Genomic DNA, 12,344 nt, shown 5'->3' on the forward strand with positions numbered 1-12,344 from the left:
GCAAAAAGTTGATAAAGTCACCTACTTGTTGACTGAATACATGACTAAAAAGTGTATTGAACACAATTTATTTTCAGTTAGTGTATGAGAGTTACAGCATGGACCTGTGGACTTGAGCTTCCTTGTAATAGTAAAGTCTTCCCAATAGTCCTTCATGCTATTTATGGGACCTTTTCTGCTTGTCTCTGTAGTCTGTAGGGAGATTTTTGTAACCTGTGGTCCTTGGACAGGACATGATGTGTCCTGCAAGATCATCTGTAATTATTTTCCTTTATTAGGAAATCTGCATGCTGCCAGCTCCCCCAGTGGGGCTTTGAGAGCCCCATCACCAGCGTCCTTTGTTCCAACTCCTCCCCCATCCTCGCATGGAATCTCAATAGGACCAGGGGCCAGTTTTGCTAGTCCACATGGTGAGTCCACACACAGAAATCGCTGTAGCATTTAGAGCATGATGTGAAAGTGATTCTTGTTAAATTAGATTTATTATTGAAAATCTAGTGCTTATTTATTGAGAAATACCAAAAACATGACTTGGCCAAAAAAAAAAGGAACATTCTTTCATAGTTTTTCCATACAGAGGCACTGACTTGTTGTTTGTGACTGTCTTCCTCTCTTTCCTTGCTTTGCTTTGTCCTGCATGTTAGCTGCTGCCTGCTTTCTGGTCTTCCTGTGTCTTTCTGTGCTTGCTCTCCAGCTATTGGCTTGTCCATCCCTCAGATACCTCCCCCTTAACCCTCCCCAAATCTTGGTACTTGACCATATGAATTGTTTTGAATCTTCAATTTTCAGCATATTGAATGGATGCAAATAAAGATCAGGTGGAGGTAGTCAGTGAAATGTTCCCTTTGTGTTTGTTGCCAAGACCAAACTGTATAGTCCAGGCTGGCCTCTTAACTTATAGCAACAGAAACACCCCGTCTCCACCTCTCTACCAAGTGCTGAGATTAACAGCATCAGATCCCCTGGAATTGGAATTGCAGGTAGTTATGAGCCACAGTGTGTGCTGGGAACCAAACCATGGATCCTTGGAAGGACAAGTATTCCTAACCACTGAGCCATCTCTCCAGTACCTGATTTCTGATATATTCTTGCAGACCTTTTTTACACATACACACACACACACACACACACACACACACACACACACACACACCTCCCTATTCCACACGGCAGCATATTATACACACTGTTTAAATTAACACCATGCCACATCAGAGCATAAAGAAGTTCCTCAGTCTTTCAAGCATTTTAGCTAGGACTTTACTTTTTACTAATACTGTTGTGTTTGATCATTTGTCAGTGAAAACTCCCCATCATCATACTACATGGCTTCATAATATCCCTTGTCCAGGTATAGCATAACTTGACTACTCTTCTGTATTGTATCTATTTTGAATGTTTCCATTTTTATTTCACAATTTAAAATAGTACCCTTTGTACTCAAATCCATGATAATCCCCTTAGGTAAGTTCCTAAAAATGTCATTGAGGTTGTACCACAATTGAGAAATTCTAAAGCTTTTGCAACATAGGGTGAATTGCAACATAGGCCCTACCACTTTCCTGTAGCACCATGGGGGGGGATGTCTGTTGTCCTGCAACATTATCATCTTGGGATATTAAGATTATCTTTTAAAGAAAAGGAAAGAAGGAAGGAAGGAAGGAAGAAACGAATCAGAAAGAAAAAGAAAGAAACAAACCTTGGCCATTTTGCTAGGTGAAGAAATGGTGTTTTACTATTGGATATACATTTCTTTACTATTACTTAAATTTCACTTATTTAATTCAAATTTCCTTTAAGAATGCCCATTTGTCTCTAGTGTCTCTTATTTCATTCCAACCATTTTATATACTTTGTCTACTTTCTTGTTCTGTCTTATTTATTTGTAAGACTTTCTTTTTTTTATAAGTCAAGACCATCTATTCACTAAAATAGATGGTAGAAATATTTTATTAGTGTGTCATTTGGTGGTAAAGGGATATACACAGTATGTCAAAAGTATCTTTGTGGTGAAGTTTAAAATATCAAATTGTTAAGGCAGCCACTGCTTTCAAAACTTTTTTCTCAGTTCTATTTCTTAGTCAGTGTGGCCTTCATTGAATAAAAAAATGTGTAGTTTCCCTCTCTCATCCTTTTCTCAGTAGAAAGGAAACATAATTTGCCAGGGCTGGTCTTCCTTTCAGTGGAACTTGATGTTTCTTTAAATGTTCAGAAGCCTGTCTGAAGGTAAAGTTATCCTTTCTTGGTTTTTTTCAGTTTTCTGAATCTTTAATCCAGGTTAAAAATACACAAACTCTGGTTGGGTGGTGGTGCCACAAGCCTCTAATCCCAGCACTTGGAAGGCAGATGCAGGCAGATCTCTGAGTTTGAGGGCAGCCTAGTCTACAGGTTCCAAGGCTACTGTGTCAGGGGTGGGGGACTACACAAACTCTAGCTGGGGGCATAGTGGTGCATGCCTTAATCCTGGCACTCTGGAAGCAGAGGCAGGTGGACTTCAGTGAGTACAAGACCATCCTAGTCTACATAGTAAGACCCTGTTTTAAAAAAACAAGCACAAACTCCACAAAATAGAGACTTAGGGTTAACATCTTAAGAAACATCAAGCTTTAGTGAACGACAACTAAAATGGCTCACTATTTAAGGCTATGACTATTGTCACATACTCTGAGGACATTAAAATACATACTTTGAGAATCATCTATTTGTTTTTTACTCCAGGAACCCTTGACCCTAGTTCTCCATATACTATGGTGTCACCAAGTGGACGAGCAGGAAACTGGCCTGGGTCTCCTCAAGTGTCTGGACCCTCGCCAGCAGCCCGATTGCCTGGAATGTCACCAGCCAACCCATCTCTACATTCTCCTATTCCAGATGCTTCTCATTCCCCTCGAGCTGGCACAAGTGAGTATTGCCAGCATTATGTTCTTCTAAGGCATTACCAATAGTTGACTTCTACCATTTTTCCCTAGCATTTGAAAGTCATAGTGTACTTCTCAAATGAGGATTGCCAAACCTTAAACTTGTTTTCCTTTGTAAATCACTTCGCAATATTAATGAACAAAGTTAGGGAAAATGTAGTAAGAAAAAGGGTTGTCTCCCTCAGAAGTCTTGGGAGTGAGCCCCAGCACCTCCATCATGACTGTTAATGTTTGTCTGCAGTATTGAACCTTAAAAGGTAACTTAAGTTAACCAATAAAGCTATAGAAAATGTACAAATATATGTTTACTTTTGTTGAATAACTTTTAGTACTTAAAAAAAAACCAGTGCTGTGTTAGCTCATAATTCTGTACTTTGACAGACTCCACTAAGCTTACTGGTGTGTCTGCTGTAGGTGGCCTAACATAGCCTCAGCTGACACGGTTTCTCTGTGTGGTCTCACACTTGATCATGATTTGTTTACACAGTGGGTCGAGGTTCCAGGAACGCACTTGGAAGTCCTGTAACTAGTACAGCATCCATCCCTTCCACGCAATCTGTTGGCAAAAGCAGGTCATGAGGCCACTCAGATTCCAGGTTGAGAAGCAGATTCTACTTCCTTGAAGAAATTCTTAGAAGGTCACATTGTAGAGGCTTGGATACAATCAGGGGAAATCATGGCAGCTGATTTTGTTATCTGAGAACTAACATAAGATTCCTTGATGACGAGGAATAATTACAGGAGTTCCAATTACATCTTCTGTGATGAAGACAAAAAAGGCAATAATGGGATAGTATGTATTTGCAAATGAAGCTACTTGTTTTCCTTCCCAAAAGGTTCCCAGACAATGCCAACCAACATGCCTCCACCTCGCAAACTACCTCAGCGCTCCTGGGCAGCATCTATACCCACCATCCTCACTCATAGTGCCTTGAACATCTTACTGCTACCTTCTCCGACACCAGGCCTTGTGCCTGGCCTGGCAGGCAGTTACCTTTGTTCCCCACTTGAGAGATTCCTTGGATCTGTCATCATGAGACGACACCTTCAAAGAATTATTCAACAGGAAACGGTATGTGCTATGGGACTTTCTAAGTGGCCATTGTCAAAGGCAGAATAAAATCTTTGTGAAGGAGACTCTCTCTGTTTGCCTTCTCTTGTCACTGTATCTCTTCATGATATTAAGATACATTAAGTAAATTAGCATTCATCTTGGAGATGATAAGAGCTGTGTTGCAACCTGAGTTCTACTTATTATCCCTCTACTGTTGGGCTCTGTTACTCATCTGGCTGGCCTGGACCTAGTTGTTTTTTTCTATTGTGACAGTTCTGTCAGCGATCTGTATGTCTTCCCCTGCTGATTTGGTTCATCCTTGTTTTGCAGTTGCAGCTGATCAATTCCAACGAGCCTGGTGTAATCATGTTCAAGACAGATGCCCTGAAATGCAGAGTAGCCCTTAGTCCCAAAACCAACCAGACCCTACAGCTAAAAGTGACACCTGAAAATGCAGGACAGTGGAAACCTGATGAGCTTCAAGTTTTGGAGAAATTCTTCGAAACAAGAGTATGTGTTTCCTAGTCCTTGCTTGTAATTTAGTCAGTGAACCAGAGAAATTGTAGAATGAAAAATAAGGTGATTTCTTTTCCTCCCCATAGGTTGCAGGACCTCCATTTAAAGCCAACACACTTATAGCCTTCACTAAGCTATTGGGAGCACCAACACACATCCTACGTGACTGTGTGCATATTATGAAGTTGGAGCTGGTGAGTTACTGAGAAACAAAAGCTTTTCTAAAGCAGAGAAGTGTTTATTCCATCTCACTTATTTCATTGTTTCATTTTTTCTCTTAGAGTTTATTAGGTTTTTTTTTTCAATAGGCTGGCCTCAAACTCATGGATATCTACCTGCCTCTGGCTCCTAGGAAAGGAGTTAAAGGATTAAATTGAATTAAATTCTTAATTTGGGCTTAAAATTTGTGATAATACAAATGTTGTGTCTTTTGAATTCAGGACAAGGTGATAGAGTGAGGAATTGCCCAGCCATTCTCCAGCCATTCTCTGTCCAAGCAGAGTTCCCAGTAACTAACTACTCTTTGCAGAGATGGTCTGATAAGAGGAACAATGTCTTGCTGCTATATTGTTATGTACTTGTATCTATTTTTATTGTAAAATATTTTGTATTTATTTATAATCTAGCTCCCCAAATTGGTTGGTGGTAGACTTTGTGTCCCATGAAGAGCTGTGAATTCTCAAGGGTTGAGTCACAAAGAGCAGATGCTAACTAGGGAGCAGCCATCTTTAGAGCCCTGGGAATCTGTTCTTGTTTGCTTTGAGCCTTTGCAGGATTACTGCTATTTTCTGTACAGCTTGGTCTGCTTTTGTATTAAGTTTGTAGAGCCACCAAAAGAAAAGCCATTAGAAGAGTGGTGTAAAACAATAGCAATTTCTTCAGTCCCAGCTTAGGAGTGTGAAAGTCCTAAAGCAAGGTGTCAGCAAGGCCAGTTCTCTACAGGCTCCACAGGAGAATGTTTCATGTCTCTCTCATGGTAATACAAAGAGCCTTTGGAGTTAAAGTTAGTTGTGAGCCACCCCATAGAAGTGCTAGGAACTGAATCTGATTCCTCTGGAAGAGCAGAATGCACTCTTACCTGCTCAGTCATCTCTCTAGCCCCATACTTTAAGTATTTTCTTAAAATTCTCTTTTGATCTTGATATTTATTTTTGCTGTTGATTTGATTAACCTAAAACCTCTCTCCTCAATTTTTGTTCCTGTTTTACTATCAGGAAGTATTTTACTATCAAGAAGTATTTTTGTTGTTGCTGTATTTTGTTTTGTTTTTTTTTAATGGTCTTAACATTTGGCTTTTGCTGGACACATCTTTAATCCCAGCACTCGGGAGGCAGAGATAGGCCATCCTGGTCTACAGAACAAGTTCCAGTACAGACTCTAAAGCTACAGAGAAACCAGGTTTCAACAACTGCAACAAAACCAAAACAACAAAAAATGGCTTTTGATGTGATACACTGTAACAGACCTTATATGTTAGAAAATATCTGTCTACAAAAACATCAGTAAATTATCCTTATAAGCCATTAACACTGTTTGCCTATTTTGTTTAGGGAAGCAGTTAGAAACAGGACTTTGAAACTAAATGGACATTAGTCAATAAGAGCCTTAAGTGTCATGTGTTGGTTCTTAATTGTGGGAGGGAACAGCGTAAGTCATTCAGCATTTGTGAGTGAAATTAGAACCTCACTCCTGGGGGACTGACATTAGGTAGAAGTATGAACCCAAAAAAGAAGACATTGGCTGGGATTACTAGAAGCAGTGAATCCCTGAGCTTTGTGCAAGAGTAGACTGAAGAGTAGATAGATGTCCGCAGGGAAACAAGAGTAGCTAGATGTTGGAGACACTGTAGAAGCTGAAGTATTGGCCTTGGAAGTAATGAAGTGTCCAGGAATGAATGAAAACACAGCACACAAATCTACCCCCCTAGTTTTAGTTTGTGACTTCATGTATATATTCCTTTTAAGAAAGTACTTACTGTCTGAATGATTGAGTGTGTACGAAACTCTAACTCCTCAACTCCAGACCAGATGTGTTTTTAAATGTTAACAGGAGTTTTGTTGTATTTCTTCCCCTTTCACAACAGTTTCCAGACCAAGCAACACAGCTAAAATGGAATGTTCAGTTTTGCCTCACTATCCCTCCCAGCGCACCACCAATTGCACCTCCTGGGACACCAGCTGTGGTGCTGAAATCCAAAATGCTATTTTTTGTAAGTATCACCTGACATCATCTGTGTGTGCAGAGTTTCTGAGGAAAATGCCATGTGAGAGTAATAGAGCAATTTTTAAATTAGTTATTGCCAAATATATGCTTATATTTCTTCACTTTTAGACTTCATGGGATTTCTGGTTCCCTTAGTAACAACAGAAATTTATTCAAGTTGGTAATTGTGAGGCAATCATAATGCTCAGTTTTTTGTCACTTTTTTCTAATTTTTCTTATACTTGCTATATCAGTAATCTGAATGTAAATGATAGTGTGTCTCACAAATTGAAACCAATATTTGATTTTCTGCTTTTCTTGTGTGTCTACAGCTTCAACTAACTCAGAAAACATCAGTCCCTCCCCAAGAACCTGTTAGTATAATAGTTCCAATCATTTATGACATGGCTTCAGGTACCACCCAGCAGGCAGACATTCCCAGACAGCAGAACTCTTCTGTTGCTGCGCCCATGATGGTCAGCAACATTCTGAAGAGGTTTGCAGAGATGAATCCACCACGACAAGGTACATGAGCGGTAGATGGTTTTTATTGCATATATGTTATAAGAATTCCTTTGAGAGAGACCTCCTTCCCCTTGGCTCCTCTTCTCCCTCCTTCCTTACTCTGCTCCCCAATTTAGTACTAACGCTCTGTTGCCATGGCCCTCGTAGTGTCTGCTTGTTGCTTTCTTTCTTTCTTACTGGTTCTTCATTTTTGTCCATTTCTCTGCTGCCTGGACTTCATTTTTGTTAGCAATTTACTATTGGGACTGAGCCGGTTGCTAATGCCAGAAGCTTGTATTTATAGCACACATTGCCACAAAGCCCTAGGTTAGGATGATAGATTTTCTGTGGCTGTGAATTCCTGCCTTGCTATCAATACCTGCCACTCTGTACATCGCAAAGTTGAAATGCATGTTGGTTTCTCATATTTCATGGTTCAATCATGAATAGAATATTATTAAAAGTGTGTATCTTCTAAATGTTTTGTGAAGAATAAAAGCTGATACAAATGGCATCACTGCTTTTTGGGCTTCTTATGTAAGTGTCAGGTGGGTGCAAGTGAGCCTTTTCCCTGAGTGCTCAGTGAAGCTCTGAGACTGGACATTTCGGAAGAAACCACAGTGTTTCTTGCACGATAATAAGGTTCCTTCGATACTGGAGTAGCCCACACTTAACAAGTGACTCCTGGCAATGCCAAATTTGGGGTTCTAGAACATGAAGCTCAGCAAAGAACTTTTCTTTGATTTTGCTCATTTCTAACACTCAGAAAAGTAAATGAATGTTCACTCCTGTCAAATACTAAGGAAGTCCTCTTTCAATCTTCCTTTAGAATAGCCTACAAAAACAATTGTGGTAAAGGAGGGGAAAGCTGTTCTCTGAAGCATTTTTAGGTACCACAGTGTCAAATTTTAGGGATTCTGAGAAAAATGAGGTTTTTTTTTTAAACTGTTTCTTTACAGGTAAGTCCTTGCTTCAGTTTCTAAGGAATCCACTGGGCATTAGAGAGCAGTATGCTTCATTTGTTATAATACTTTTACTTCTGACAGTTTTCTGTTTCATTCCTTTACCTCTCTCTCCAGCTGGAAGTAAGTCCTCAGGAATCAAAAGTAAAGCTACTAGAATTCTCAAGGTAGCAATTCAGTAGAACTCTAATGATAAACACAAAACCTTCATGTAGACCCGGCTATTGGTTTTTTTATGTATTATATCTTTTGGAATTTAAAAATTAAAGGGAAATGTTTTGATCCTACTATGATCAAGCAAAAATTTCTACCTATCAATAAAAGTATCAAAGAAGTGTGTATGCATGTGCCTGTGTGCGCACGCACAAGTGCAATGCACACACGCGCACGCGTGCACACACACGCCTACCTCAGTCCTTTAAGAAATTGGTATGGTATTCTGTGAGTGCTTTCTTTTTTTCCTTCCTTCTTTGGCTGAACAAGCCTTTGGATTTTCTTTGTCCTTTTGTTCTATACCTTCCTTTTCCAGTGCTTGGAGCAAAGGCTCACAGTGAGTTGCACAGAGTCACTGTGTCCTGCCCTTTGACAGAAGGCCATGATTCATACAAGGGTTTCTCCCCTTTCAGCTGTGGTAGTGTCTAAACATATTCTAGTGGGAAAGATCCAGTTTTGCTTTATAATATTTAAGCATTTGCAATATTTACAAGAGCTAAGAAGCAGAGGGGAAGTTGAGAGGGTGTGGTGTCACCACAAATCTAGACTCTTAGTATGTAATGCTCAGGCTTCCTTGCCCATCTCTCACAGTGAAGAGCTTTGGAGGGAAATCTTAACTTGCATTGATGGTTTACACCTATAATCTCAGCACTTGGAGGCTGAAGCAGGAGGATTGTAAGTTCCAAGCCTGTCTGGGTTACATAGTGAGACTGTTGTCTGTGGCAACCAAAAAGCAAAGAAAAGGGGAAAAATAACTTTAAATTTAAACAAACGTTTTCTCCCTTTCAAGCAAAACAAAACATTTTGTATTTATTTAACTTCAGTCTTAATGTATAACTTTAGAAAATGAAAATGTTCAATTCTGTAGCCAAAGTAGTGCTTGATAACCACAGAGCACACATGTTCCCTTTACCGAAGAATGTTCTTTTGGACAGTATTCCTATTGCCTATTGGAGGCATTCTTATATGGCCTTTCATGCAACATTAATTGGACATCACTGAAGTTGTAAGCAATGCATATAGCGTAGAATTTGTTGTTAGATCCATTCTATAGCATTCAACTCTAAAGTCAGACTTTAAAGTCTTACCCAATGCAGCACTGTTTCTATGCTCTGAAGGCATCTGTCTCTCTCTCTCTCTCTCTCTCTCTCTCTCTCTGTCTCTCTCTCCCTCCCTCCCTCCCTCCCTCCCTCGCTCTCGCTCTTGCTCTCTGTCTCTCTGTTTAGACTTGACACTTGCCTTAGATTCTTCCAGAGACAAAAACAAAACCCAACACAAATTTAATATGCTATCCTACACCAGATTTCAGTGCCTAAGATCTGAATAGTTTGAAATACCTAGTCTTTTATTTTAACCAACCCTCCCCTCACCGGTGTGTTAACGTCTCTCCTATACTGCGAATAGCTAATGACCATTTTTCTCTGTTGCAGGTGAATGCACAATATTTGCAGCTGTTCGTGATTTAATGGCTAATCTTACACTGCCCCCTGGTGGGCGTCCATAGACACTATTGTTTTTAAACCCAGGAAGGCTGACAAATGAAAAAACAACACACACAAAAAAATAGGCTGAATTCAGCCATCAGTTTTAAAAAGGAAAAGGACTTTTTAAAAAAAAAACCTTAAGAGCTAAATATTCTAAACTGGCAAAACTTTTCAGGGTGCACTTCTTTCATCAAAAATACCATTAATCTTTTGTATAGCGAACTTGTATAGTGTGTTTAAATGCGACACATTTCAAACTAGGTAATAAAACAGTATCCGCTTGCCAGTAATAGATTTAATATTCTGTTTTATACTATAAAGTAATGAAAATGCCAAACTTGTTTATTTAATTGCTTTCTTATGTTTTTGGGTGTAATGGTCTTTTTTTGATTTTTTTTTTAAAGGCAGGTCTTGTCATTTTTGAATACTGTAAAACTGTGACAAACTTTATATTGAAGCTGTATTTTAATATGACCGCTTTGAATCCTTACACAGAAATGTTTGGGAGCTGTTAAACATATCCCAAAGAAGCAATATTTAATAAAACTAGGATATAAAAGTGACACTTGTGTGTGTATAAGCGCTCTAGAGTTCTTAGGGCCTCCCTTCATCTTTAACTTGATGGGGCCAGTCAGTTTTTAATTACATATGTCTGAAATTTGAACAAAAACAATTTTAAGGTTAATGTAGTTCCTTCAGACATTCCTCACATGACTGGTGATAACATTTAGCACCTCCGTTGTTTTTCAGTATAGGACTTGGGTAAAATGAAACAACTTTGTCTTTGAAAAGAGACAGTAAATGATTTGTAACAATCAAGGATCCCAAATAATGCAATTATTTTCATGTGCAAGGAAGTGGGAGCCTTTTTGCTAGGAAAATGGATACTTCTGCATACAGCATTAACTAGGAAGCAAAGAACTGAATGCTCTAGTTTGCATGAAGTTTTGGTGACATTTCTTTATCTTATTTAACTTTTTACCTTTCCCAGCACAATTGGGTTGTTCTGAACAATCTCAATTTAATTAATTGTCTGCAAAATGATAGGATGATTTTGCTGGACACAACCTGGTCCAGTCATTTAAAAAGTCCACAGTACAGGGCCTGTCTAGGGTCCAGTGGAGTTTCTAGCACTGGTACCTCTCCATAGGATTTCTTTCTAGCGTACTGTACTGCCTCTCGAAGCCAGTCAGGGACTTTTAAACTTCAATGAATATGATCTGATTCAAATGATGACTTGATGTTATTTGGAGCATTTTTTGTTGTTGTTTTGCTTTGTGTTTTTTTAAATGAAAATATTCTGAGTTATCTAGTCAATGTAATATGGTCCTTAATGAAATTTTAGATGTTTGTCTGATTCCATTTTATGATTAATTGAGCTTCTATAACTATAACTACCAGATTCCAGTTTTAAGCATCTCACTACAACGGTATCATATGTTCTCAACTTTGCTTGAATCTCCATTTCCAGTCAGAGTTGAGGCCTTCCTTCTTTGTCTTCTGTGTTTCATTTCTGCCTTCATCTCCTGCTTTCCACCCAACTCTGCCACTATTCCAGAGTAGGTGACTAAACTTATATTCTTCCTTTAACCTAACCCTTTTCTTCTTCTGTTTTCAGTTCTCTTCACAGTGGTAATCACATGGGTTTGGCAATCTAAGATGTCTTGATCAGGAGTCAGCCCTTTTCTATTTGGAGCTGAATCCTATCTTTCATGTAGAAATCTACATGTATATACAAGAAATGTATTTTTATCTGCAGGATGATATTGTTTCAAATAATTTTATTAATAGAATTAACTTTTCAGGTATTTTCTCTTTTAAGTGTGGTTTTGAATTGTTAATTGCATTTTTGTACATGATGCATTCAATGGCTACTTTTTCCTAATTATAACTCACCTTTGAATGCATTGTGTAAATCATTTAAGATAGGATTCAATGAACAGAATTTGATTTTGATGCTTATTAAAAGTAAACCAATGAATTTGAATTTTGATATTATGCTTGGTACTTGGAATTGGTATATACTTTATTAAAGCTTGGAAATATTTAGCATTTGAATCATAACTTTCATCACAAACCATGTCTTTTGCCTCTTTTGTTAACCAGGTTCAATCAAAGAAACTGGATGCCATAGTAATTTTTCTCTAGTAGGTGGTTGGAATTTTATTTTAAGGTGTTTTCAATGTGATTTTAGTATTTACAGTAATAAATAAAATTTATGCAAGTTTCAGAGAACTACCAACTCTCTAGTTAATTTTGGTGCAGATGTTTTGGGTTGTAGTCTTGGTTTAGTATTAATTTCACCCTAAAGAAGACAGTGATCCTGTTTCACCCTTTCCTTTTCCATCTGCAGAAATGTCATTTTGAAATGTATAGAGTTAGGGAAGTGAAAGCTTCGTCAGAGTATGGCCAGTTTTGAATAACAGGCACTGAACCTCATTTGAAAATTAGCTGAGTTAAGGATAGGCATAAACTTGTTTTTTTTCCTCCA

At 38.5% G+C, this 12,344-nt stretch overlaps 1 protein-coding gene across 3 annotated transcripts in view; it reads left to right on the forward strand.

The window, feature by feature from the left end:
• The window catches only part of Med14 (mediator complex subunit 14), an 84,044-nt gene extending 71,956 nt beyond the window's left edge, over positions 1–12,088 (forward strand). For 2 of the 3 annotated variants that reach the window (XM_021233230.2, XM_005080560.4), the window contains 8 exons: positions 279–410; positions 2,719–2,901; positions 3,755–3,990; positions 4,303–4,482; positions 4,575–4,682; positions 6,572–6,697; positions 7,023–7,215; positions 9,800–12,088. In XM_021233230.2, the coding sequence (XP_021088889.1) occupies positions 279–410; positions 2,719–2,901; positions 3,755–3,990; positions 4,303–4,482; positions 4,575–4,682; positions 6,572–6,697; positions 7,023–7,215; positions 9,800–9,873 (1,232 nt within the window). In that variant the 3' untranslated portion in view covers positions 9,874–12,088. The remainder of the gene's footprint in view (positions 1–278; positions 411–2,718; positions 2,902–3,754; positions 3,991–4,302; positions 4,483–4,574; positions 4,683–6,571; positions 6,698–7,022; positions 7,216–9,799) is intronic. The other variant, XM_013120870.3, reaches the window with a different exon arrangement.
• Positions 12,089–12,344: the final 256 nt, after the last annotated feature.

The sequence above is a fragment of the Mesocricetus auratus genome, unplaced genomic scaffold, assembly GCF_017639785.1.
Source record: "Mesocricetus auratus isolate SY011 unplaced genomic scaffold, BCM_Maur_2.0 Super-Scaffold_100033, whole genome shotgun sequence".
In the NCBI taxonomy this organism is placed as follows: Eukaryota; Metazoa; Chordata; class Mammalia; order Rodentia; family Cricetidae; genus Mesocricetus; species Mesocricetus auratus.